At 42.4% G+C, this 26,513-nt stretch overlaps 1 protein-coding gene and 1 long non-coding RNA gene across 2 annotated transcripts in view; both read left to right on the top strand.

The window, feature by feature from the left end:
* The window catches only part of b4galt5 (UDP-Gal:betaGlcNAc beta 1,4- galactosyltransferase, polypeptide 5), a 96,293-nt gene extending 78,233 nt beyond the window's left edge, over positions 1-18,060 (top strand). The window contains exons 4-9 of the mRNA XM_080445592.1: positions 920-1,047; positions 7,580-7,696; positions 8,724-8,911; positions 10,110-10,232; positions 12,991-13,092; positions 17,358-18,060. Of these exons, the coding sequence (XP_080301718.1) occupies positions 920-1,047; positions 7,580-7,696; positions 8,724-8,911; positions 10,110-10,232; positions 12,991-13,092; positions 17,358-17,505 (806 nt within the window). The 3' untranslated portion in view covers positions 17,506-18,060. The remainder of the gene's footprint in view (positions 1-919; positions 1,048-7,579; positions 7,697-8,723; positions 8,912-10,109; positions 10,233-12,990; positions 13,093-17,357) is intronic.
* A 4,021-nt stretch (positions 18,061-22,081) lies between these two features.
* On the top strand, positions 22,082-25,418 carry LOC308097663. Its single transcript, XR_013934230.1, has 2 exons — positions 22,082-22,723; positions 22,768-25,418. It is a non-coding gene; the product is annotated as an uncharacterized lncRNA (long non-coding RNA).
* Positions 25,419-26,513: the final 1,095 nt, after the last annotated feature.

Below are 26,513 nucleotides of genomic sequence, written 5' to 3'. Positions count from 1 at the left end.
TTACTGACATTTTAACCACGTAAGCCCTGACCTAATACTCACGTGACGAATAGCGAAAGAGATCTACACGCAGATCTACGCGCTCACAACGTGTCGCATTGTAAGCTTATAGATCAGCTATTTTTTTTGGATACAATGTTATTGTGCTCCACAATGATGTCACATGTGGGAGTTGGCTTATGATTTGGTACGACATGTTCAACCACTTAAAAACCCTCTCTTTTCCATCTACACCAGTGGTTTTCAACCTTTTTCATGCCAAGGACCCCTGAATTGATATACGTTCGGCCGCGGACCACCATCTGAAAATGGTTCGTGCCAGGGACCCCCAGAAGCAAAGATTTTAGTTAAAAATGTTTGCTTTAAAAATATATATATATTCAAAGATATGCACACGTTTTCACGATTTTTCAAAAATAGCTACAAGCTCATAGCGCCGCGCTATGAGCTTGTAGATCTGCTATTTTTGAATAGCCAAAGCTAAGTGGTTGAAAATGATTGTGACGCTATGTTAACTAATTTCGTTGGGGACCCCCTGGTACCCCCCCAAGGACCACTGGTGGTCCCTGGACCACTGGTTGAGGACCACTGTTCTACACCAAATCCCTTCGCCAAAAATAGCCGATCTGCAGGTATACAAGTTCACAATGCGTTGCAATGCGACACATTGTGAACTCGTAGATAGCCTATTTTTGTCTATTTAATGTTCCCCCCAGAATATAGGATGCTGGGGTTCAAGTGGTTAGAATGTTGAATTACCTCCAAAACAGGCAAAGCCCTCACGCTCCCTCCCTCCATGTGATCTTTGGCGCGTCTGATACGCCATATTACTCAGACTGTCTCATAATGATTTCCGAGGTATGTGAGGGAGAACAGTGAGACTCGGAGATAAAGTCTGGTATTAAATGTCTTTTTGCAGAGGGGAGGCTGGAGGTGAATATGAGTGAGATCGCTCTGGAGGAAGTGGAGAGGTCCTTGCTGAACGCAGAGCCCGGCCTGGCCCCCGGTGGCTACTGGAAGCCCAGCGACTGTGCGCCGCGCTATAAGGTGAGACGTTCAAACAACAACTTTTTTTTAACGTTTCAACCTGGCGGCCCCTGTTCAGTGTTGCCAGATTCTGTGAGAGAAACAAGCAACCAGGTCTAGGAAAGCCAGCCCAACAGAAGCGACAATGGGCCACATGAGCACTTTTAACATATACATCAGCTATTTGAAAATAGCTGATCTACGAGCTTACAACGCGTCGCGATGCGACGCGTTGTGAGCTTGTAGATCGGCTATTTTCAAATAAAATATTGCGGGAAAATTATAATAAGCAGATCTGGGCATCTGGCAACCTAGGCCCTGTTATGGGGCCATCTGTCCATTGAACTCAGTGGACCAGGGGGGGGGGGATTCGTTCTTGATTATTATTATTATTTTAAAGCAGACCTACCATCTTTCTACTATTTTAGTTATCTTAGAATATTATTATCGTTATTTTTTGGTACAAACATGTGAACATTTGTCCAAAACAGGGACACCAGGGCATTTTCTTTGAATAGATTTCAGGTTCAGGCCGCTATGCAGCCCTCACACCCGCCACGTCGCACCACCAATCCGACTGATATGCCCATATATGGAGACCTCTGTATCTGTCATTCCTTGTCCCTTTTTTATGCCCATATATGGAGATTTCTGCATCTGGCAGTTCCATGTCCCTTTTATGCCCATTTATATCTCCCCCCAACAAATCCAACCCTGTTCATATAATATACTGTATTTCCTATTCCCAGCTCTGTCCACCTCACCCCAGTGACACAGAGTTCACGGACATAGATATGATTAAAAGCGCGTGACCTTGCAAGTGGCATAATCGTTGCTGTCGGGGCAGAAACCTCTTATCTCCATATTTTAACTTGTGTTTTTTCACAAATTAACGCTCTGCTTGATCATACTACAGCAGGGCTACTCAACTTAAGATGGCTCAGGGGCTACTCAGCAAAATACCAAAAGTCCAAGGGCCGCAAGCTAAAAATGTCAGTCCTATTTTGGATTTTTCGATTTTGTAACACACTACACTACACATTGTTATTGTTATAAGAAAATGTACATTTTGACATCATATTCTTTTCACTGTACGTGTTTTTTTGTGTGATATGTATGTCTGTTTGTTTTTGAAAAAAAGGAAGCAACCCATATATTTGAACTGAAGTGTTTTTTTATCCTGTGCTTCACAATGAAAAAAAAATGGGATAAAAAACATGACCATGACGGGCCGCAGAGACGCTGCATTGGGGCCGCATGCGGCCCGCGGGCTGCGGGTTGAGTAGCACTGTACTACAGCGTCACACAAAAGCATCAAAAGTAGCAGATCCGCAAGCTCGAAACGCGGCGCGACGAGCTTGCAGATCTGCTACTTTTAATGCTTTTGAATTTGAATCCTGAAAAGTAACAGTTTTGGACATATGAGGTTTCCACCCGACAGAGACCATATCCTGTATTTCCCATCAGCCCTTCTGTCCACCTCATCCCAACAACCCCAGAGTTCAGTAGAACCGCTACAACATTACAAGCGCGTGACCTTGCAAGTGGCATAATGTTTGAAACACGGCCCTCTGGACCAGTTGTTCTCTAACTCTTTCATGCCAAGGAGGACCCCCAAATTAATAATGCATTTGCCCCCTCGGACCCCCATCTGAAAAAAATATTGTGCCAGGGTCCCCCAGAAGAGAAGATTATGTATAAAAATGATTCACACACAGTGCAAGCTCGTCCGTGCCGCGCTGTGAGCTTGTATATCTGCTATTTTTGAATAGCCAACGTATAAAATATGTATAAAGGGGTTAAAATGTATTATTATTTTGCTGGGGACCCCCCCCCCCCCCCCCCAGGACCCCTTTGAGAACCAATGCTCTAGACCAGTTCTGTATGTATTTTCCCACGGACCCCCGAATCTGAACATATTTTGTGCCAGGGACCCCCCCCCGTACAAGACTTGTATGTTTGTATGTTTCAAAAAAATATTTCAAAATCTTGAAATGTTTTCAAGATTTTTTTTATTTATATATTTTTTAATAGCCAATGTAGGCCTATACAGGGTTAAAGTACTTAAAGTACTAAACACATTTTGCTGGGGACCCCTGGAACCCCCTAAAGGACCCCCACGGGGTCCTTGGGGGGGACCCCGTTCCACTTAGTATAACCACTGCTCCTAGACCCCTATGCATACAGTACATACCATGTGTCATGCACACACACACTGTATAGCTTGACTAAAACCTGCTCCCATTCCTATCGAAACACTACGTGAGTCTGAGCAATAAGAGCACATAATATCCTCCACATTTCTTTTTCTTTTTTTATATATATATATATATATACCCAAATTCCTTACATGCCTGTGGAATTCACACTAATAAGTCCCTTATGACCTGTGGCAGGCTAGAAAAACCTTCCTGTCTCTCTGTGTGTGAGAGAGAGAGAGAGAGAGAGAGGGAGAGAGAGAGAGCATATCGTCTCTGTCGGGTGGAAACCTCATATGTCCAAAGAACTGTTACTTTTCAGGATCCAAATTCAAAAGCGTCAAAAGTAGCAGATCCGCCAGCTCGAAACGCGTCGCTTCGCGCCGCGTTTCGAGCTGGCGGATCTGCTGCTTTTGACGCTTTTGTGTGACGCTGTAGTGTGATCAAGTAGGGGGTTCAATTTACGAAAAAAAAAAACACGAAAAGTTACAATATGGAGATAAGAGGTTTTTTACTACAGCAACGATAGATTATTCCTCAGTCATGCGTGCCTATATACCGTACCCAGTCAGACGGTCACGTATAACGTCTGAGCCGGAGGTTCACAACCTTTTTTTTTCCCTCAGAGCCCCCCCCTCCCCTCCCCTCCCCTTCCATCTGATACAAGTCGAGTCCCCGCCACACACATGCATGTACTGTACGCACAAACACGCACACACTCATACAACACACTCAGTTTTTTCCAAACATTTTAACCCAGAGGTTCTAAATTTTTTTCCATGTCAAGGACCCCCCCCCCCCCCCCCCAAATTGATATGTATTTGGCCGCGGACCACAACACCCCCCCCCCCCCCCCCTCATCTGAAAAGGTTTTGTGCCAGGGAAACCCCCAAAAAGAGAAGATTTATGTAAAGAATTTACATCTATGTGAGAGCTCGCAGCGAGGCACAATCTGCTATTTTTGAATAGCCAACATATGAATGGATGAAATGGTTAAAACGATTGTGACGCTATACGTTAACTACTTTTGCTGGGGAACCCCTGGAAACCCCCCCCCCCCCCCAAGGACCCCACTTTGAGAAAACCAATGGTTTAGAGGACAGATAGACAGACAGAGAGACAGACTTGCAGGACCGAAAACATAATCCCTCTGTAATTTCTCCACAACTGTTACTTTTCAGGATTCATTTCCATTCAATTTACGAAAGAAAAACACAGAGATAAGAGGTTTCTGCCCCCGACGGCGACAATATAATAACGTCTTAGGTATGTGAGGGAACCTGAACAGTGAGACTCTGGAGAGATAATAATGTCCTCCACCATAATGAGCGTTTTGTTTCCTTTGGCGTGGAGTCACTAGAGTGGTTTCTGTGGGAAGAAGAAGCTCTCTCTGACAGTCTGACTGCTGGTAGAGCCTCCTCCTCCACAACTCCACTGAGCTTTTCATTATTATCACCAACTACTATCCCTCGTTTGTGTCTCGCCGCCGCGCCGCAGTCATCATCCCACCCTCCCTCCATCTGCTGCTCGTCTCCTCCGACCGTGTCTCTCTCTCTCATTCCTACGCCCTGAGCAAATGTACTGTATGTGTTTGTGACACAACCAAATCTCTCTCTCTCTAGCTCTCTCTCTCTCTCTCTCTGTTCTTCCCTTTGTTCTCTCTCACTGTTACTAAATTGCACTCTCACAGACTCTTTCTCCCTCAAGTCCCCTTTCAGTGCCAGCTGTTTCTCTCTGTCTCTCGTTCTCTCTCTCTCTGTCTCTCCTCTCTCTCTGTCTCTCCTTCTCTCTCTCTGTCTCTCCTTCTCTGTCTCTCCTTCTCTCTCTCCCTCTCTCTCCCTCTCTCTCCCTCTCTCTCTCTCTCTACATTCTTTAATGTTTTACTTTAGTAAAAGTATCAATACTATAATGTAGAAATACTCTGTTACAAGTAAAAGTCCGTAATTACAAATTTACTTGAGTAAAAGTACAAAAGTATTGGCATCAAAATGTACTTAAAGTACCAAAAGTAAAAGTACCCATTATGCAGATTGTCCCATTTTAAAGTTTTCAAATGTATAAAAAGCTTTTGAAAATAGCAGATCTACAAGCTCACAATGCGACGCATTGTGAGCTTGTAGATCGGCTATTTTCAAATGGGTATAGGGCTGAAGTATAGGGCGTATAGGGCTGAAGTGGTTAATGTATGTTTTGTAATAATAATCTACAAGGTAACTAGTAACTAAAGTTTTCAAATAAATGTAGTGGAGTAAAAGTACAATATTTGGATCCGAGACGCAGTGGAGTAGAAGTAAGAGTATTGGAAGTTGGAATTACTCAAGTAAAGTACAAATACCTCAAAATTGCACTTAAGTACAGTAGGCTACTTAGTAGTAGTAAATGTACTTAGTTACTTTCATCTCTCTCTCACTCACTCACTCACTCACTCACTCACACACACACACACACACACACACACACACACACACACACACACACACACACACACACACACACACACACACACACACACACACACACACACACACACACAGTGACATGTTTGCGTTTCTGCTGAACTTCAAAGAAATTGCTTAGAATGCTAGTTAAAAAGAGCTAGCCTTTCTCTCTATGGCAGCAGCCCCTCCCCCTGAGGGTTCAACAGCACAGCAGGCTCTTTTTAATGGAACACTTCCTGGCCGGTTCCTATACCTGCTGTGATCAATACACTCTTATATATACTGTACATACAGTCTATAATACACTATAGAGAGGAAAGAACCTGCCCCCCCCTCTCTCTCTCTCTCTCTCTCTCTCTCTCTCTTGTCATGTCATGCTTTTGTCATATTGTTACTTTGCTTTTTGTTTGCAATGCTGTGACTTTGCCCTCACTTAAAGGGGTATTTCACTTTAACCCATTAAGACCTGAGGCCGATTCTACAAATAAATGCCTTCTAAATCACGTAGTTCTCAAACCTTTTCGTGCCAAGGACCCCCAAAATTATATGTATTTGGCAGCGGACCCCCATCTGAACATGTTTGTGCCAGGGACCCCCCCGGAAGAGAATATGTTGTGTTTAAAAAAAAAATCTAAATGCTTCAACATTTTTTTAAATGTTCAAGAATACAATGTACAAGCTCACAGTGCGTCACTTCGTGCCACGCTGTGAGCTTGTATATCTGCTATTTTTGAGAAGCACTGTTCTCAAAGCACTGGTCTCAAAAAGCACTGTTCTAAATCCTAAAAACCTATATTTCAACGTAACTAAATTTTTAACGTAACCAACAAAATCAACAACATAAATATAGTTTTAACTTTAACCAAATGTCCCTCTGGAATGTTAAAGTCTAATCAAACTCCACGTTAACTCAGTGAGACACGTCCCTGCTTCTGGTGACTGATATGGTCCTTCTAATGCACGAGGAGACTGTCATTTTCCAATGAGTTATTTTTCATTATGTTCATATTGTCTGTAATGTAATGTAGCTAGCAGCCTTTGGAGTAGACAGTAGCTTATATGCAGTGAATCAGCACCACTGTACAGAGATGATAACTGGCAGAAGAAAATGCACTCTAAACACTGACACTTCATTAGATGGAGATCAGAGTGGTCGATGTGTGTGTGTGTGTGTGTGTGTGTGTGTGTGTGTGTGTGTGTGTGTGTGTGATAAAACATTAACCACTTTAGCCCTATTCTATACATAGGCTATTTGAAAATAGCAGATCTACAAGCTCACAACGCGTCGCATCGCGACGCGTTGTGCGCTTGTAGATCTGCTATTTTCAAATATTTTAGTACTTTTACTTTTGGTACTTTAAGTACATTTTGATGCCAATACATTTGTACTTTTTACTGAAGTAAATATTGAATTCTGGACTTTTAGTGGTAACAGAGTATTTCTATATTGCAGTATTGGTGCTTTTACTTGAGTAAAGAATTTGAGTACTTTTTCCACCACTGTACAGCGATGATAACTAGCAGAAGACAATGCACTCTAAACACTAATACTTTGCACTTCATTAGATGGAGATCAGAGTGGTCGATGTGTGTGTGTGTGTGTGTGTGTGTGTGTACACACACACACTTGTAGTACTATATACTTTTGAGGGCTAAATATTCCCACAAGTATAGTAGAATTTGAAAAAATATATAAACATTGTGAGGACTGTTTACCTTGTCCTCATAAAATAAATGGTGGTTTTATGGCGTCACGAACTAGGGCGAGCGTGCAACTAAAGTGGCGCTACTTAGTGACTAACTCAGGCTTTATGGTGTGTGTGTGTGTGTGTGTGTGTGTGTGTGTGTGTGTGTGTGTGTGTAAAACATTAGTCTTCATTTTGCTATATACATTGTATTTCATGCTGTGTCCTATAGGTGGCGATCCTGGTCCCTTTCCGGAACCGCCATGAGCACCTCCCCATCCTCTTCAGACACCTGGTGCCAGTGCTCCAGAGACAGAGACTGCAGTTTGCCTTCTATGTCATAGAGCAGGTACTGTACTGTACACACACGGGTGAAATGTTTTGCAAGCTCCAAGGGGAAGAGAGGGAGATAAAAACAAACAAAATATTGTCACACTCACATTTGGCACTCCCACACATTCACAGGCTCAGGGCGGAAGACAGAATATCACACACCTCTATGTGTCTGATATTCAAGATTCTCACAGAGACAGTTCCTGTCTAACTACTGTACTTCTGCAGAGTAAAGCTCCTTACACACCGGAGGCGATTTTTTTTCATGCGAATAATACGTTTTTTTTTTTAAACCTTAAAGTCAATGCAAGCTTCCATAAAGCGAAAAAGCGTCTTTTAATTATTCGGGACGAGTCCGAATTTTGCGTATATTCGCATAATCGCCGGAGTGTAATGACCTTAAGAGATACTCATAGGTCCTCCACCAGAGCAAGTTCCTCTGACCTTGTCCTCCCCCTAAATTCGAGTCACACAAGGGTAAAAAAAATGCATGTTATGTTTTTTTTGTGATTAATCCATGTGGCTTTTGTTTTCAAACGTACTGCTGTACTTCTAATCTGTCAATAAAATATTCAGTCGATCTCACATTCACACACACACGCACGCAGGCAGGGGAGCAGAGTAGCTGAAACTACTGAATAAACATGATCAGATGTTTGCTCACATGACCTCACTATGGCTGAACCAGCTTCCTCGTTGTAGAATCCAGGTCATTGGCCACAGGGACGCTGATTCGGTGTGTAAAATACACTGTAAAATCCTCAGTATTATTGGACCCATAAAACCCATTTTTACACTGAAGAGGATTTTTTTCCTCTCTCTCCCCCTCCCCTGCTGTGATATAGTTTGTGTGTAACGACATATCTTCAGTGTTAATTGGACCCATAAAACCAATTTTTACACTTAAATTGCCGTGTATCTCGTTACAATCTCTCCCACTGTAGCACCAGTATGTACAGTATATAGCTAAAATCTAAAATGACACAGATGCTTTCCCTGAATGAATGGTTGTTGTTATCTGGTCTCTCTCTCTCTCTCTCCAGAGGGGAACAGAGCCGTTCAACCGGGCCATGCTGTTCAACGTGGGCTACAAGGAGGCCATGAAGGACCTGGACTGGGACTGCCTGGTGTTCCACGACGTGGACCACCTGATGGAGAACGACAGGAACTACTACGGCTGCGGGGACATGCCCCGCCACTTCGCCGTCAAGCTCAACAAGTACTCCTATATGTGAGTGTCAGTCCCCCAGCGCGTCATGATGATGGGCTTGTAAATCTGCTGTTTTCGAACAACATTGAGGTCCCCAGGACCAAGTACTGTACTGTACCTGGGGGCGATAGAGGGCTTTTGCTTTTGCTGAACCCCAACCCTGGGGAATGTGCTCCCCAATACTCTCAGAGAAACCCCCCATCCAGTGGTTTAAAGTAACGAAGTACATTTACTTAAGTATAATTTTGAGGTACTTTTTACTTCTACTCCACTACATCTCGGAGGCAAATATTGTACTTTTACTCCACTGCAATTATTTGAAAACTTTAGTTACTTTGTAGATTTTGAGTATTATTACAAAACATACATTAGCCACTTCAGCCCTGTATACATTTCGGCCATTTGAAAATAGCAGGTCTACAAGCTCACAATGCATTGTGAGCTTGTAGATATGATATTTTCAAAAGATGTTTATACACTTGAAAACTTGATATGGGACATTCTGCACTTTTGGTACTTTAAGTACATTTGGATGCCAATACTTTTACTCAAGTACAGTTTGAATTCCGGACTTTTACTTGTAACAGAGTATTCTACATTGCAGTATTGATACTTAAAGGAGGAGTTCACCCCAAAAAATAATTATTTTCTATCAATTACACACCCCATGAAGCCTTGATTTCATGGATTTATTTTTGTTTTTGTGGCATTCCTAAAACAATAACTTGATGACCGTGTGTATTTCCGGTAGGAGACACAAATAATCTACTTTGTGTCTCCTACCGGATACATTAGCCGGTAGGAGACGGGAATCAAATTATTAGCTTAGGAATGCGACAAAAACTAAAAAGAATCCATGGATTCAAGGCTTCATAGGGTGTGCAATTGATAGAAAATAAGTAATTTTTTGGGTGAACCCCTCCTTTAAGTGAACAAATTGTACTTTTTCCACCACACCATTATAATATATATATTTTTTAAAGAAATTATGAAATGGGACATTCTGCAGGATAAGTAGTACTTTTACGTTTGGTACTGCAAGTAGATATTTTGATGCCAGTACTTTAGTACTTACACACAAGTAAATAATGGAATAGAGGACTTTGACTTTGACTTGTAATAAAGTATTTCTGCGGTGTGGTATTGGCTGAGTGTAAAATCCTGAGAACTTATTCCGCCCACTGGAATGAATAACGACGGCGTGGTGTGTCCCTTCCAGGCTTCCATACAACGAGTTTTTCGGGGGTGTCAGCGGCCTGTCGGTGGAGCAGTACAAAAACATCAATGGATTCCCCAATGCATTCTGGGGCTGGGGAGGAGAGGACGACGACCTATGGAACAGGTGAGGATCAACATAATGCTTAACCCATTGAGACCTGAAGCCGATTATACATGTCTCCTAAATCTCAACAGTTTTCTGAAAAACGTATGCTTCTATATCAGTGGTGCTCAATCTTTTTCATGTCAAGGACCCCCAAAATTATATGTATTTGGCCGCAGACCCCCATCAAAATATGTTGTTCCAGGGACCCCCCAGAAGCAAAGATTTGAGTTAAAAATGTTCGCTTTAAAAATATATATATTCAAAGATTTGCACACATTTTCACGATTTTTCAAAAATAGCAGATCTACAAGCTCGTAGCGCGGCACTCGGTGCCGCGCTATGAGCTTGTATATCTGCTATTTTTGAATAGCCTAAGTGTAAAATAATGCTTTTTAGCTCAAATCTAAAAATGACACAGTTCCAGGTCTTAATGGGTTAATCTGCGTGCCGTGGTACGATTGGTCAATCACAACCTTTTTCTCAAGACATACGCCTACATTAACATATCGTTGTTGTCGGGGCAGAAACCTCTTATCTCCATATTCTAACTTGTAGGCTTCGTATTAAAAAATGGCACAGGGCAGATATTACAAATAACTGAAATATGTATATATATATATAAGAAATTATTGACATATTTAATCATTTTATACATGTAAATATAGCAGTAATAGCAGATCTACGAGCTTACAACGCGACACGTTGTAAGCGTTGTGACACGTTGTAAGCGTTGTGACGCGTTGTAAGCTTGTAGATCTGCTATTACTGCTTTTTTATATATTTGAAAAGGTGTGAACATGTTTCAACATGGAAACGATTATGACGATTATGCAAAAATTTAATTGCGATTATCTCAAATAATTGCGATTAGACGATTATGTAATAATTGTGACAGGCCTAGGTGCCCGCCAGGGTCAAGCCGTTCACATAGGCGGTTGTTCAGAATCTGTCCGATCTGATCGATATGCCCATATATGGGCAGATACCGACGACATCAGGGATCTCCATGTATGGGCGTAAAAGGGACAAGTACATACAGATGGACACAGGCAGACAGACAGACGGGTACAACGGGTGCTCTGACAACCAATTTTGCATTGTCCCTGACTTGCATCGTTCCAGAGTAGACCGGTGCCCAAACCAATAGTTTAATATAGCCTTGTGTTGTCCATGGAAACCCTTGATCTGTGGCACACAATGAAGAGCCCATCAGGCAATGCTGTACATTTGCATAAACACACACACACTCTCTCACACACACACACACACACACACACACACACACACACACACACACACACACACACACACACACACACACACACACACACACACACACACACACACACACACACACACACACACACACACACACACACACACAGTCGTCAGACAGTCTTTGCCGTGCCAGGGCTGTCAGTATTGACAATATTCCCACAGCGTTGATGTCGGTAGTGGTGGGAGGGGGGTGTCATGGGGGGGGGTTAGTGGTGACATAAGAGCAGATGGCCATCGTGTGAGTATGATCAATTTGTTGACATGAGGTTTGTCTACAGCCAGGAGTACAGAGCCAGGAGAGCTGTTGGCACGGAGTGGCCTTTCATTTAAAGCTTGTCTCTTTTTTTGTGTGTGTTTATCTATGCCGCATGTCGTTCTTGTGACTGACACTCACACACACACACTCTAAAACGCACACATACAGACACTTTGTATTACTAGACTTGTGAGGACATCAACATTTTAGGACGCCGATTTTATGAATTACAATTTTGCAATGTTTAACCGTAAGCCTGAAGCCGAAAACATCTACAAGATCTACAAGCTCACGGACGCGTTGCAATACACGACACCAACGTGCAGCTAAGGTATAAATCAGGCATACCACCAACTCTGAACCCCCAAACCTAACCTCTAAATAAATGTATAATCCTAGTCCCAACCTGAATCTTTTCCTTATTGTAAGCCAATCCCTAAAACATATTTTTTTAACCATAAAAATAACCATTTTCTTGTGAGTGAGGCCCAAGAAAATTGTCCATTGTATTGGCGGATATGTGGCCCTCACAAGTATAGTAGTATGCACACATACACATGCACGCACGCACGCACACACACGCACACGCACACGCACACACACACGCATCCACACCAGAGCGTATACAGGCAGCTGTTCTCCCTCCAGACTCTCTGAATACACACTCACAGCTTTTGCTGATTGTCTTTTGGCTTTTGATTCCATTTGGAAAATGGAAGGTTAGTAGTTAGTAGATTTGAACATGCACAGTGCATCATTATTAGACCTTATTTACCCTTCAACTTCTTATTTATGCCCAAAATGACTGACTGGTTTTGAAGCAATTAGTAGAAATGTTGACATTAATTGTTGAATGTTCAAGCATGTTCAAATCATGTATACTTTTAAAATATTGTATGTTTTTTTTTGTTTACATTTTGGGGGGGAAAAACAGCCAATTTAACATGGAGGTGCCCACTCTGCCAGGGTGCCCACTCTTCCCGTTACCATTGCAATTATCTCAAATAATCATCGTGACCAGGTGATTTATGTAATAACTGACAGGCTTCCTACTCTCGAGTTTTTATTTCACACAGAGAGAGATTGAATGCATTACAAGTCATACATTAATATACAGTATTTGCATTTCTTATGAATGCATGACAGTGTGTGTGTGTGTGGGTGAGTCACCTATTATGGTGTGGTATCAGGGCGTTTGTTTTAATGGCTTATTCTATGGCATGGCGTGTGTTTGCACTACAGGGTGAGACTGGCCAACTACACAGTGAGCCGGCCACACGGTGAACAGGGGCGCTACATGTCCATCCCACATCACCACCGCGGAGAGGTGCAGTTCCTGGGAAGGTCAGTACACACACACACACACACACACACACACACACACACACACACACACACACACACACACACACACACACACACCTTTTTTGTACCATTTGTACTTAAGTAACATTTTGAGGTATTTGTACTTTTTATTTCCAATTTCCAATACTTTTACTTCTACTCCACTACATCTCAGAGACAAATATTGTACTTTTACTCCACTACAATTATTTGAAAACTTTAGTTACTTTTCAGATATAAATTATCGTATTATAAAACATGCATTAACCACTTTAGCCCTATTTTATACATAGGCTATTTGAAAATAGCCGATCTACAAGCTCACAACAACGCGTCGCATCGCGAGCTTGTAGATCTGCTATTTTCAAATATTGGTACTTTAAGTATATTTTGATGCCAATACTTTTGTACTTTTACTCAAGTACATTTTTAATGCTGTACTTTTACTTGTAACAGACTATTTCTATATTGCAGTATTGGTACTTTTACCTAAGTAGTTGAATGTTCACATTGTTGATTGATTAAAATACTTTATTAGAAGTTTGCAGAAAAAGAGCACATGACAGACAGTACAGTTCAATACAAGGTCAGCTAATAGGATATAAAACCCAAGAAAGTCTATGGCTGGTTTCCATTGGGGTCCTTTGTACTCAATTCATAGACATTAAATGACAGACAGATATACACTACTATGCAGAACATAAAAACAGTTTAAAAACTAGAAAAAGTGCTCCTCGGAGCACAGGTCTCCGCCAGGTCAGGTACGTTATTGTGGCCTCCTGGTGGCGCTATAATAGGCCAATGTGAAAAGGGTGCCATTTATTCTTAGGTCGTTCATGGCAATCAGACACTGCATTCATGATTTGAGGCATTTTGTTCCAAAAATGTGTTTTGCTAAATTAGACCTCCTGGTGGTAGCGCTATAACAGGCCAATGTGAAAAAGGGTGGCATTTCTTCCTCGGCCTAGTGGGAATGTGTTTGTTAAATTTCACGGAAATCGCAAGCTGCGTTCATGATTTGAGGCATTTTGTTCAAAACGGACCAATCCTGCAAACTTTGGAAGCCAACCATAGGCAATGAGGATGGAATCTGGGAAATCGGACAGATCCGGGTTGATCACATGACTATAGAGATACTGTGTACTAGAGATGCGCGGATCGCGGTTTTAGCCGCGGTTGCCGCAGTTAACCGCAGTTTGGGTGGATTTGGGTCAATCAAATATAATTATTAATTAATATTGGATAAACCGCGGGTGAAATAATGCGGGAATTAAATTAATGATATCAATCTATAGACCTATAATAGCTTTTAAAAAGCACTAAATTTCACTGTGTGCGTTTGTAGTATTTTAATATTACGTCATTTTACACCAGGCACAAAATAGCCGCTCACTACATGTTGCTTTGCAGCCGGCCAGTGTTGCCAGGTTGCGACAACTTGCGAGAGAAATAAGCAGCCAGGTCTATGAAAACAAGCCCACAACAAGTGCCAAACAAAAATTATTATAAAAAGCCGACATGGCAACAAAGTGGTTGAAAGCGAAAGTAACTCAATGAACTGAATGAAGACGTGCGCTTGTAGTTACCATGGTTGTGGATTGTATACAGTCACTGCATCGCGACAGTGGTGAGTGACATTGTTTATAAGAAAACTAACGTCAGGAAAATAACAATTATTTGGTGCGGTTGGTGCGGATCTATAAATAGGATGATATAATTACCGCGGGTGGATGGCGGATGGATAATGAACTTGTTAACGCGGATTTGGGTGACAAAAAAACCCATCCGCGCATCTCTACTGTGTACCGATTTGCATGACGTTTGGATAAAATCTGTAGGAGTAATGTAAAAAAATGGGTTTTGCAAAAGTCGGCCTCATGGTGGCGCTATGACGGGCTGATCTGAAAAATGTGGGGCAGAGGTTCTGCTGTGGTATCCAGGGAGTGTGTGTGTGCAGTTTCATAGCGACAGGGCCAACGGTGGCGGAAATTAGCTGGTCGCAGACAGAAGGACGGACACACACACACACACACACGGACACACGGACGGACGGACGGACGGACGGACAGGGGGTAAAACATACTCTCTCGCCATGCCTTTCGGCCTGGCGGAGACAATAAGAAGAAAAAAAAATCAATGGAAACAAGCCTATGGCTTCTGTTAGTTTTTTTTGGGTGATAATTCCATTTGGCTTTTTGTATCGTAATGCTGTGCTTTTAAAATACCAATAAAATATTCAATCAATCAAAAGGTGCACACACACACACACACACACACACATACATACTTTTTTAACCCTAAAGTCTGAGTTATACGTAGTTGCCGGTGCCGTGCATCAAAAAAAAAGCAGATCTACAAGTTCACAACACCCGCTTGCAACTATAAATCAGGTATATCCCCAACCCCCAACCCTACAACGTCTATTTTTCAAATCGTCTGTCGGGTGGAAAACTCATGTCCAAAAGGATTCAAATTCAAAAGTAGCAGATCTACAAGCTCAAAACGCGTCGCGTTTAGAGCTTGTAGATCTGCTACTTTTGATGCTTTTGTGTGACGCTGTAGTATGATTTAGGGCGGCTGTGGCTCAGGAGGTAGAGCAGGTCGTCCATTGATCCGTGGGTCGGCGGTTCGAATCCCAACTCCTCCTGTCCACATGTCGAAGTGTCCTTGGGCAAGACACTGAACCCTACATTGCCTCCAATGATTCGGTCGGCGCTAGCTTGCCACCATTGGTGTGTGAATGTGGGAAAAGTGGGGACGCTGGCGTCGACTGTTCGCCGCTCCACCTCCCAATGCCCCCCCCCCTGTATGAATGAATGAACCATTGTAAAGCGCTTTGAGTAAGTTTGAGTACTTAGAAAAGCGCCATATAAATGCAATTCATTATTATTATTATTATTATTATGATAAAGTATAGGGTGTTAATTTACGAAAAAACACAAAAAGTAAAAAAAATATGGAGATAAGAGGTTTCCACCCGAATACTTGAAGGGACATGTGGCGCTCACGAGTATACAGTAGTAATACAAGTACACACACACACAGCGTCTATGTGTCTGATGTATGTGTGTGTGGGGGGGGGGTCTGGATAAAGGGTGGGTGCTGATACTTGGAATGTGGCTTGGATTCATGTGATGTAAGCCGGTCACATGAAAAGTCAGAATGCAGCCTTTGAGGGCATTTCTGCGGCTCTCTTAAAGACGTTGCATGTGATATGCTCGGGGGGGGGGGGGGGGATGCATTCCGATCGTGTTCGCTGTGCTGTGTAACATACTTAAGACACTTACTTAAACTTGAACCCTAGCATCCCTTATTCCTGGGCTTGTCATAATAGGCAAACGTTCACATCGAAAATAGCCGAGCTACAAGCTCAATGATGCACGTTGTGAGCGTGTAGATTTTCGGGGGCAAAGAGATTTGGTGTAGAGGGAACAAAGGAGGGGACTAAGTAAATGGTAAATGGTGCATTTACAGTATGTAGCGCTTCTATCCAAAGCACTTTACATAGATTGTGCATTACATTCACCCATTCACACACACATTCACACAGCGATGGCGGAGGAAACCACGCAAGGCACCAACCTGCTCATCGGGAGCAATTAGGTGTTCAGCGTCTTGCTCAAGGGACACTTCGACACCAACTCTGGGGGAGCCCGGGATCGAACCGGGAACCTCGCGGTTCCCATCCGGCAGCTCTACCGGCCACTCTACCCCCTGAGTCACTGCCGCCCCCAGTATAGACCAAGCCCCCAGAACCCAGTGGTTTCATTGAAGCCAAATGGACATGCTGGCCATTTGAGGTATTGCAGGTGTGGCCAATGTATATGAACGAGCCCATGGGCCCCAGTGTCGTCACTGAGGACCCAAATAGGCCGCGCCCATCACATTTTCCAATACGTTTCCAACCCGGAAGAAGGGGTGATTTCGGCCCATGCGCTGGGTGAGCAACTCAATGCAAGTGGATGGGAGGCGATATCCGGTGCCCTCTCTATTATTTTTAACTCTATGGTATAGACCCCTAGCTGGGGGCCCCCGGTCAACGATGCATTTGGGGTTTAAGTCAAATGGAACCACCCCAGTTGTGTTATAGTGTATTACTCTACCATACAGATTGGTCAAATTAACATTTTATTCACACAAAAAAAAGTTGCGTAGCTGTGTAAGTGGTCAAATACCACTGATTCCAACACAGTGTAATGAGTTGTTGCTGTCAGATATTTGCCTTTTTACGTCGGTCTCATCTTTGTATTTTCCCCCTCCCACAGGTATACTCTATTGCGTCATTCGAAGGAGCGGCAAAGCCTGGACGGTCTCAACAACCTGAACTACTCCCCCCTGGTGTCCAGGAGGCCTCTCTACACTAACGTCTCGGTCATCCTCAACAGGAACCTCGCCCCCATCGCCGACTACTGACCCTGAAGGCACAACAACAACAACAACAACAAGCAGGCCGCCCCAAGGCCTCCTGGGAATTGAAGTCCTCTGGGGGGGGACGTCGTTTCAGCCATAACTCTCACCAGTCGTAGCAGCAGTGCTTTGGACTTTTTTCAGTTTGATCTGTACTTTTTGTTTTGCTTTGTATGCAACAAAAAAAAACAAATGGAGACACGCAGGAGATATGTTTGGTTAAAAAAAAAAAGAAAAAACGTAGAGATTTAAGGATAAATGTTGCACTCATTTGTGCCATGAACCCATCGCTCCGCCTCTCATCTGGGCTTTGGTCTCCACATGCCTTTTCGCACCGTTTTGGCCTTTAGCATTCATTCATTCAGTCAGTCAGTCAGTCAGTCAGTCAGTCACTCATGCATTTATTTGCTAATTCAGTCCACCCATTTTTCTCGGTCCTAGCTACACGAATAGGCTATAAGACGTGTTTTATGAATCATGAGCAGTGAGCTCACTACAGGTGACACGACACCCAGGGGTGCCGTGTCACCCATAGTGAGCACATTGTGAATTAGATTAACCCATTGAGACCTGAGGCGATTCTTTAAAAACATCTAAATCTCAACAGTTTTTTGAAAAAAATCTGGAAAATATTTTTTCAAGATTTTTCAAAAATAGCAGATCTGCAAGCTCGTAGCGCGGCACTCGGTGCCGCGCTATGAGCTTGTAGATCTGCTATTTTTGAATAGCCCAAAGAAATCTTAAAATGAGACGCAGATGCGTCCCCGGTCTTAATGGGTTAAATAAAACACACGCATACTACACACACACACACACACACACACACACACACACACACACACACACACAGACACTTTGACTAACGTGCTGCCGTGGTCTGTGAGGCTTTTATTTTAGTTTTTGCTCTTGCACTAATGACGTTTTTTCACCAATGCAGTAACCCAGTTAAAACCTGCATGCACACACAAACACACACACACACACACACACACACACAGCGACGTTAACGTTGACGTAGATCCCTGCAGCTGGTTCTGCAGAAAGTACACATGCCAAAATCTACAACTGCTGAAGATATGACGGACGGAGCGAGAGAAAAAGAGAGATATTGCTAGAGATGCGTTTCAATGTTATACATGTAAAAATAGTATGTGTTAAATTTAAGAGTAATATTAGCATCCTTACCAAATATCAACAACTACATTTTTTTTATATAACTGTAGCTACACACGCCAGTTAACCACTCAACGCCCCTATGTGCTTCGTCACGCGACGAATAGCAAAAATAGCCACTCGCCTTGCTACACAGCTCGTAGATTATGTTATTTTGGCGCCCCATACGGGACCCCAAAATAACTTTCAAAAGTATCTAGCATTGTCGAGCTTGTAGAGCTGCTATTTTTGATAGCTATTTTGGCGCCAGGGTTAATGTGGTAAAAAAAAAAAAAGAAGAAGGCTCTGAACGTTTTGTGTTGCATTAACTGCATCGGCTGTTTTTTGGCTGCTTGGGGAATGGCTGTAACGTTTTTTAGAGCAACAATCATAATGAATATTAGCAATAAGCTGTATTATGTCACAGGAGAGCTCAGTGCACACACACACAGCAGCATGGGTGCTATAGTGGACCCTGACCAGAGAGGATTTGGATGCTCTGTGTATTCAAACCTCGCAAATGGACACACCTTTGCCTAAGCAAACATGCCCTCCCAGACCAGTCAGAAGTGTGTATGTGTCTCCGTCTCTGTCTGTCTTTGCCTCTGTTTGCTTTTGCGTGCGTGCGTGTGTGTGTGTGTGTGTGTGTATGTGTATATGTGTGTGTAAACAAGTGAGGGAGAGCTATGCAAATGGCCTTGTAGGTAACCTGTTCTTATTGTCATTGTCCTTCAAAGAAGTTCCCCAAGAAACTGTTGACGGATTCCCTCGTATGATGTGTACGCCTAAAGGCCAGAAAGAGAGTGAGACACGGCAACAACAACCACCATAAAAAGCTACAATGTGATTTTGTTTTTGGTTCCCACATCTTTGACTACTCATCATGATTTTTGTATCTGAGGTAGAGAATACTTGACATCAAGCCTAATTTGTGCTGAATTTGGGCTTTTTAAGCCGGCATACTGTTGAGCGATAGTTGTGGATGCTGTGACATGTTATCACTTCCAAATGTGTGACCTAGGTTTGCCTCTCATGTGTTAGCTGTCCCTGCCACAAAAACAATTGGATTGGAAAAAACTAAACCAGACATGTATTGGCCACACTCTCAAGAGATAAGTTAAGCCAACGTTTAATCTTGTTAGCTTGTTGGCTAATGTGGGTGAATCATAAGTGGGCCTACTGCCTTGCGGTGTCATTCTCCATTGACCATATTCACATGGCAGCCATTTTGCTCTTGCATCATCCCGGGGGGGGGGTGATTTTTTGTCCCCCCCCCAGGATGTGATTGGCTGAGACAGGAGTCTTATTTTGGCCCACTAGCCACGGGGCACTCGCTCGCCTGCCTTGCAGCTCGCTCGCCTGTGGCTCGTGTCGACGTGCCGGCCTTTTTGAAGTAACAAAAACGAGCACTCCTCTTTTGGCACAGTGATTCTCAAATTTCAAGGAATTTCAAATTCGGGTCCATTTGATTCCATTTGTACGGTATCAGGGCCCTATCGTGCGGTGTGCCGCCTTACCCCTTATGCCTAAACCTTTTAGGCATTTTTTACTATTTTTTTACATTTTAAAATAGTTCAAATAGCCGATCTACAAGGTCACAAAGTGTCGATGCAGATCCGCTATTTGAACAAATGCCAAAAAAAGTTAGGGCATAATGGGTAAGCCTGCGCGCAAAATAGGGCCCTGAGAGTGTACAAATGGAACCAAATGCAGGTCCATTTTCACAGACCCGTAAGGGTCCATTTGGACGCCTATTGGTCCCCGAACCTGGCGTTCTATAACGTACTGAGGGGGTGTCTAACATGGCCGCCAACTTTTGTGAATGTGGTCGATCGTGTCTAACTGTGGGATTCGGTGTGCCAACCAACGCCTCACGCAGGCTCACAAACATGCAACCGTACAGTACTGAACCATATCTAGAGGGCTCCGGTCCCTCTGAGAAGTGTTTGTCAGTGTTGAAACTGAGCGGTAAGCCTAAGTCACAATTCCGTAAAAAAAAAGTAGTTCTTAAGAAGATTTACACAAAACCCTCTAACATTACCATCTCTGAGCCCTAGTCATATAGCTAGAGGCCTGATTCATTTCACACAAATCGCCTTGTATGCATTTTTTTTAGAGATGGTTCTTTAAGGGGGTGAGATGTGGCAGTTTATATAAACTAACTGTTTATGTTGTGTTCCCATGCTGAAATAAGAATACATTAAGCGAGGGCTGGTTCCTCCATTTTATTTATTTGATCTTTTATGGAATATTTTCTGTGATTTTTCTTTTTTTCTTTTTCTTTTGATGTTGTGATGATTTTTGGTGGGGTGACATTTGACGGACTGTGTTAGATCAGATGCACTGAAATTTGTAGTTTATATTTGTTTGGAGATTGTAGGGGTGTTTTTGCCGTGTGTGTGGGGAATGGCGTGGGCGGTTGGTTCGTTCCACGTCATTCCGTCGCACGGCAACTCCCCCTCTCGCTCCAAAATTTACGTGGTGAATGGAATGGCACCATTGAATGGAATGGCACCCATCCATAGCCTGGCGTGTATTAAAAACCACTGAACAGACGCGGTCGGAGGAAGCCATTTTGTTTGACAACCACTGGAAGAGAAGGACACATTACATGTATATTTCACTACGCGCCTCCCGTTATATGAATTGATAATCAATATGGTGCTTAACCCTCCAGAACTACTCTAGAGGGAGAATATCTCGCTTCGTGCTGACTAGAACCAATGCCAACATTGTACAATCTGATCAAAGGGGTTGTAAGTGATATTCTTTTGTTAAAATAAGTGTAGATAAATAAATAGCTCTATATTCTGATCGCAATCATTGCTACAGAGAGTGTTTGTTCAGTACGGGGAGACCCAAGGTACTGAACGAACACTGTATAGCAACAATTACTATCAAAATAATAGAGCTTTAATATTTGAACAAAAAGCCTTTTGTTTTTATCCACAAAATATCACTTGCAGCACCTCTTTAAATGACAGGCAGTGTCTTGAGGTTTGCGACCTGCGTGTTAATTGCTTTGTCACGCTCTTTGGCGCGTGCGGTCGTAAAAAACGTTTTCTCTGACCAACCCCAAGTGTTGAATTGGTTCATTATGACAACCAGAAGCACATGTTTACCTCTTAGCCAATTACCCTTGGAGGTGCACTAGTGAAAGTCGTGCACTACAGCCACTTAAAGGGGAAATCCACCCATTTTCAATATTTAACTATGTCATTAATATAGCATAAAGGAGTTGTGTGGAAATAAGAAAAAATTAAAAAAAAAATTAACATTGCAAAAAAATGAAACATTGCAAAAAAATTAACATTGCAAATTACACCATGATGAGTCATCACAGTGTAATTTGCAATGTTAATTTTTTTGCAATGTTAAATTTTTTTGCAATGTTAATTTTTTTTTAATTTTTTTCTTATTTCCACACAACTCCTTTATGCTATATTAATGACATAGTTAAATATTGAAAATGGGTGGATTTCCCCTTTAAGCCCCGTTTCGTACTCTGTCGTCGCACGAGGTGTCACACGCGCCGGGGGAAATAGCCGAACCCACTTCGGCTATTTCCATCAACGCGCCGACAAGAGCATAAATGTGGCTTCATTTTGTAAATGTTTTCCCTTCCAAGTGTGTTTGATTGAAATGGCCGAACCTGCCAGTTGTTCAAAGGAGGGTCTGTTGTTGGTCCTCCGCATTATTAGATTTTATCAAATCTGTTTTACTTTTCATCTTGTTTTCTAGCACTGATTTGTAAATGACCTGTCCGAGGATATGACGCCTCGCAGGTCCCACTCTAGTTCCTGAACACGATGTGATAGACTGTACATGATCTGTTTTTTCTTAGTTTTTTTTTTTTTCTTTATCATCATCGCCTGTAAATTAAGAAGCTATAGATGGACAGAAAATCCAAGCCAAACGGGTGCCGGTCAGATTATAGAGAGGAGGACAAGACTGAGGAGAGACTTGACAGGTGCATGTCAAAAAAAGATTTACATTGTGGAAAAGGGCATGTGCTGTGTAAGGCATATAACACAAATTAATCCCCCAAAAAAATCATTTCATTTTCAAAAATGTATATTATTGTGATTTAAGGAATTCATTCATTATTACAGGTAGACATTTGAGATAATTAGCGATTTTCATGATCTGTATGCCGTAATCAAGATGAAAACAAATACAGGCTTGAAATATTGAGTTGATATTGATTGAATCTAGAATATATGAAAGTTAAACTTTTTGAACTACATTACGGAATTATTTTCTACTTTCCCACAATGTTTACAATTTCTGACATGCATTTTTTTATGGACAGGTCCTCCGGATGTGGTAGTAGCTACTGTACTGTAGGCCTTCAGTCAGTATCTGACTCTATACTTAACACTGCAGAGCAGAGCCAACGGTTTTCAACACCTAAGCGCATAATATAGAGAGCAGTGGGGTTTCGTGTCCATCAACAACAAGCTTGTGTTCCCATGCTTTTATCAGCAGCAGGAAATGGGCCTCTGTTTTTGTTTTTATTGTAGATAAGCGCTAGCTGGCTGAATCTCGGAATCCTGTTTTATAAATCGCTTCAGCCCTGACCTGACCTAGGGGCCAGGGGCTTGTCGCTCGCTGCGTGCATTTGCATAGTCGGGGGCTTCCCCTATACCATGAAGATCACCCATTCTGATCCATTATATGTCGAGTCTATATGACGGGTCCAGATTACTCCATGGTGCCCTGACAAGACAAGACAGCCTTAAAGCTTGTTAATTTATTTGTTTTGTTTTCCACTGAAGTTTTTATTTTAGATATATATATATATATATACTGTATATATACAAGCTAAATCTATTTAAATTGAAAAAACAAAGTGCATATCAAGAAGATATTGACCATTTGTAAATATTGTTGTGTGTAGTGTTTTAGAGGTTCGATAAAAGTCTTAAAAATCACTACTGATGCTAGCTTAACGAACAAGGCTTTTTTTTTAGTGGTTTTGGCTAAGGATAATGCCTGTGCCACTTATACCCGATTTATGCTCTGCCGTTCGACGGCGTGGCACGACGAACGTAGCCGAGTTCGGCAATGTTCGATGTGCAACGCCATCGTACGACAAAGTATGAGTCGGGGCTTTATCCAGTAAGTGCTGGTGTAGTTCACACAGCTACAACGATGCTTTATACATCACTGCTAAACCCTTTTATGTTTGTTTGTTTGTTGGTTTGTTTTCCATTTGGGATATTGTCAGATAGTCCGCTTGGATTCCCGTCACAATTCTTAATTTATACTGGTGTCGCTTGCCCTCAAGAACTGATTTTCAAGCTACTGTAACAGCTTGTTGTTAGCCTGAATGTCAGGAGTATAATGCCTAATTTATGCTTCATCGTATGATGGTGTCGCGCACCAAACATAGTTGATCTACATGTAGGCTTGTAGATCGGCTAAGTTCGGTACGTGACACCGTCATACGACAAGCTATAAATTGTAGCCTGCTTTGTCATAAGAAAATAACAAGATTTTCAACATTTTTTTTGTTGAAATAATATAAATGAGGCTGTTCTTCACATGCATGTTGTTGCAACTTAAGGGAAGGCAAAGGCATCGCTCTTCAGATTAAGTTCAAATGGCCTCGTTTGGCCTTGATGATGATGTGTCATTGATAGTGACAGTGTCTCATTAGCTAAACGCCAATGCTCAAATGGATGTTTGAGTATAGGGATCTGGCTATTGATAGTGAAGGGTTTCATGGATAGTGACGGGTATCGGCGATAGTATGAGGTCTCGTCGGTAGTGACGGGTATCACCGAAACTGACCTGTTTCTTCGATAAGTAACGGTTATATATTCAATACTCTGCTCCAGGTCTCGTTATGGGAGAGCGCCCTCTCGCGCGAATACACTAGAGGGCGCTCTCCCATAGCGAGACCTCTCGCTTCATATTTCATATAACCGGGGTTACGGTAGTAACCTATAGTTATCGTCGATCCTGGCAGGTTTCATGGATGGTGACAGGTGTATCATGGTTAATATGAAGGGTTAGGTAAAAAAAACACTGTAGATCAGCGGTTCCTTGAAGGGCATTCCAAATGGACCCTAACAGGACTAACTCTGAGAGTGTACAAATGGAACCAAATTTTGTTCCATTTGTACGCGCTCAGAGTTTAGGTCAATACAAGCTCCTTACGACGTCGGAAAAGATCAGTTTGGACGGGCTTTCTGAACTAGTTCGGACAGTCAGGAGGGTGCAGTAGCGCCCGAATAAAAGTTACCCGATGTTCTGAATAACGTCAAAATGTAGTTAATTTCACCTCCAAAGTTTGGACGTCGGAAAGGAGCATGTATTGCACTGAAATTTAAATGTTTGAGAACCATCGCTGTAGATTGAGAGTAGAGAGAGAGCACTGTGTCAGCCAAACACCACTGCTTACAATCACATGCCCAGAATGAAACACAGACACCCCCCCCCCTCCACCCATACATACCAGCAACACAACTCACTCCCAAATCTTCACAGACGGAACCCATTCTTTTTGTATGAAAAAAAAAATGAGAAAAAAAAGATACAGACGAATACATTTAAAATATTATCTTCTCTCTGATTGTAAGGAGATGACGTTTCTCCTTGAATTGAAGCCATTTGAAGCCACTTGTTAAAAACTTGATGTCAGCCTTATGTGTATCTGTGTATTGGCATATTATACTTTTGATTATTGAAATTTGTAAGACGGAGACTTTCTTTTATACCATCATTGTTATTGTTCAAAGTGCACCAATAAAAAAATGAAACTTGAAAAGATAACTGAATGTTGCACTGTGTTTTGCTACAATTACAATTTATAATGTAGGCATTTAGCAGAGACTCTCATCCAGAGTGACTTACAATAAACACGGTAAACTACATAGAATGCAAAGAGACTTGTGTATTGCCTCAGTAAACTAGGATCCCGGTTAAACCAAGAACCTTAACCATACCTTGTGTATCAGTCTAAACAATAATACAAATCAAAATAACAATCTGTAGATTGAAACTATGGGATACCAGGTACAACGAATCTGTTTAAATAACATGCCATCTAAATGACATCAAGAAAACAAACATAAGTAACAAAACATGAGAGCGGGTGACCAAGATGTGTCTGCATGGTAGCTATATCTTGGTCAAGTCGCTAGCATCAATGGAGGCAGAAGGTGGCAGGACAGGGTTAAAGGGAGAGTGAAGTGCTGGGGGGTCTGAAGAGGTGAGTCTTCAGATTGCGGGTGGAAATTGGGAGTGAATCTGCAGTTCTGAATGCAATGGGGGAGTTAATTCCATTGTTTGGGAGCCAGATCTCGCGAGAGTGTGTTGCTGGGCCTGGGACAGAGAAAGGTCGATAACAAAGTAGATTGTCTCCTGATTCGTCATTTTAGTAAGAAAACCCTGGGAAGATTGTGTGGCTTTGTGTCGATCGGGTCCAATATTTAGTTCAGCGTTGGGTAAAAGAATCGCTCCGAAGCCGTTCACTCTTCCGAAATAACAGACTCCAACCTACTTCCAGTCTCCTAAAAAAGGCGTCCACCTGTACTTCACACAGATACGGGAAGTAAACCGGAGATGGCATGCATTTCTTTTTCTTTTGTTTTTGGTCTTGGCTTAAGTCAAGTGTTATGAGTGTGTCTGCAACACTTCCCCTGACACTGACCCTGCCCATTCATTGTATCCCCCCAGACTCCCATCTGTTGTTTGAAAACTTCAGAATAATAGCCTGTTTACAGAACCACGCTTTGGGTTTAGGAAACCTTTGTGGTTTTTAGACTTTAGACTTCACTACGATAACAAAACATCCACCACCAGGCAGCTCATTAGCTGCTGTGGAAGACGAGAGCCAGTCACACTATTTGACA

This window comes from Gymnoscopelus braueri (genome assembly GCF_963280865.1).
Source record: "Gymnoscopelus braueri genome assembly, chromosome: 12".
NCBI lineage: Eukaryota > Metazoa > Chordata > Actinopteri > Myctophiformes > Myctophidae > Gymnoscopelus > Gymnoscopelus braueri.
The sequence above is the reverse complement of the archived record's forward strand: the minus strand, read 5'-3'. Positions and strand labels throughout refer to the sequence as shown.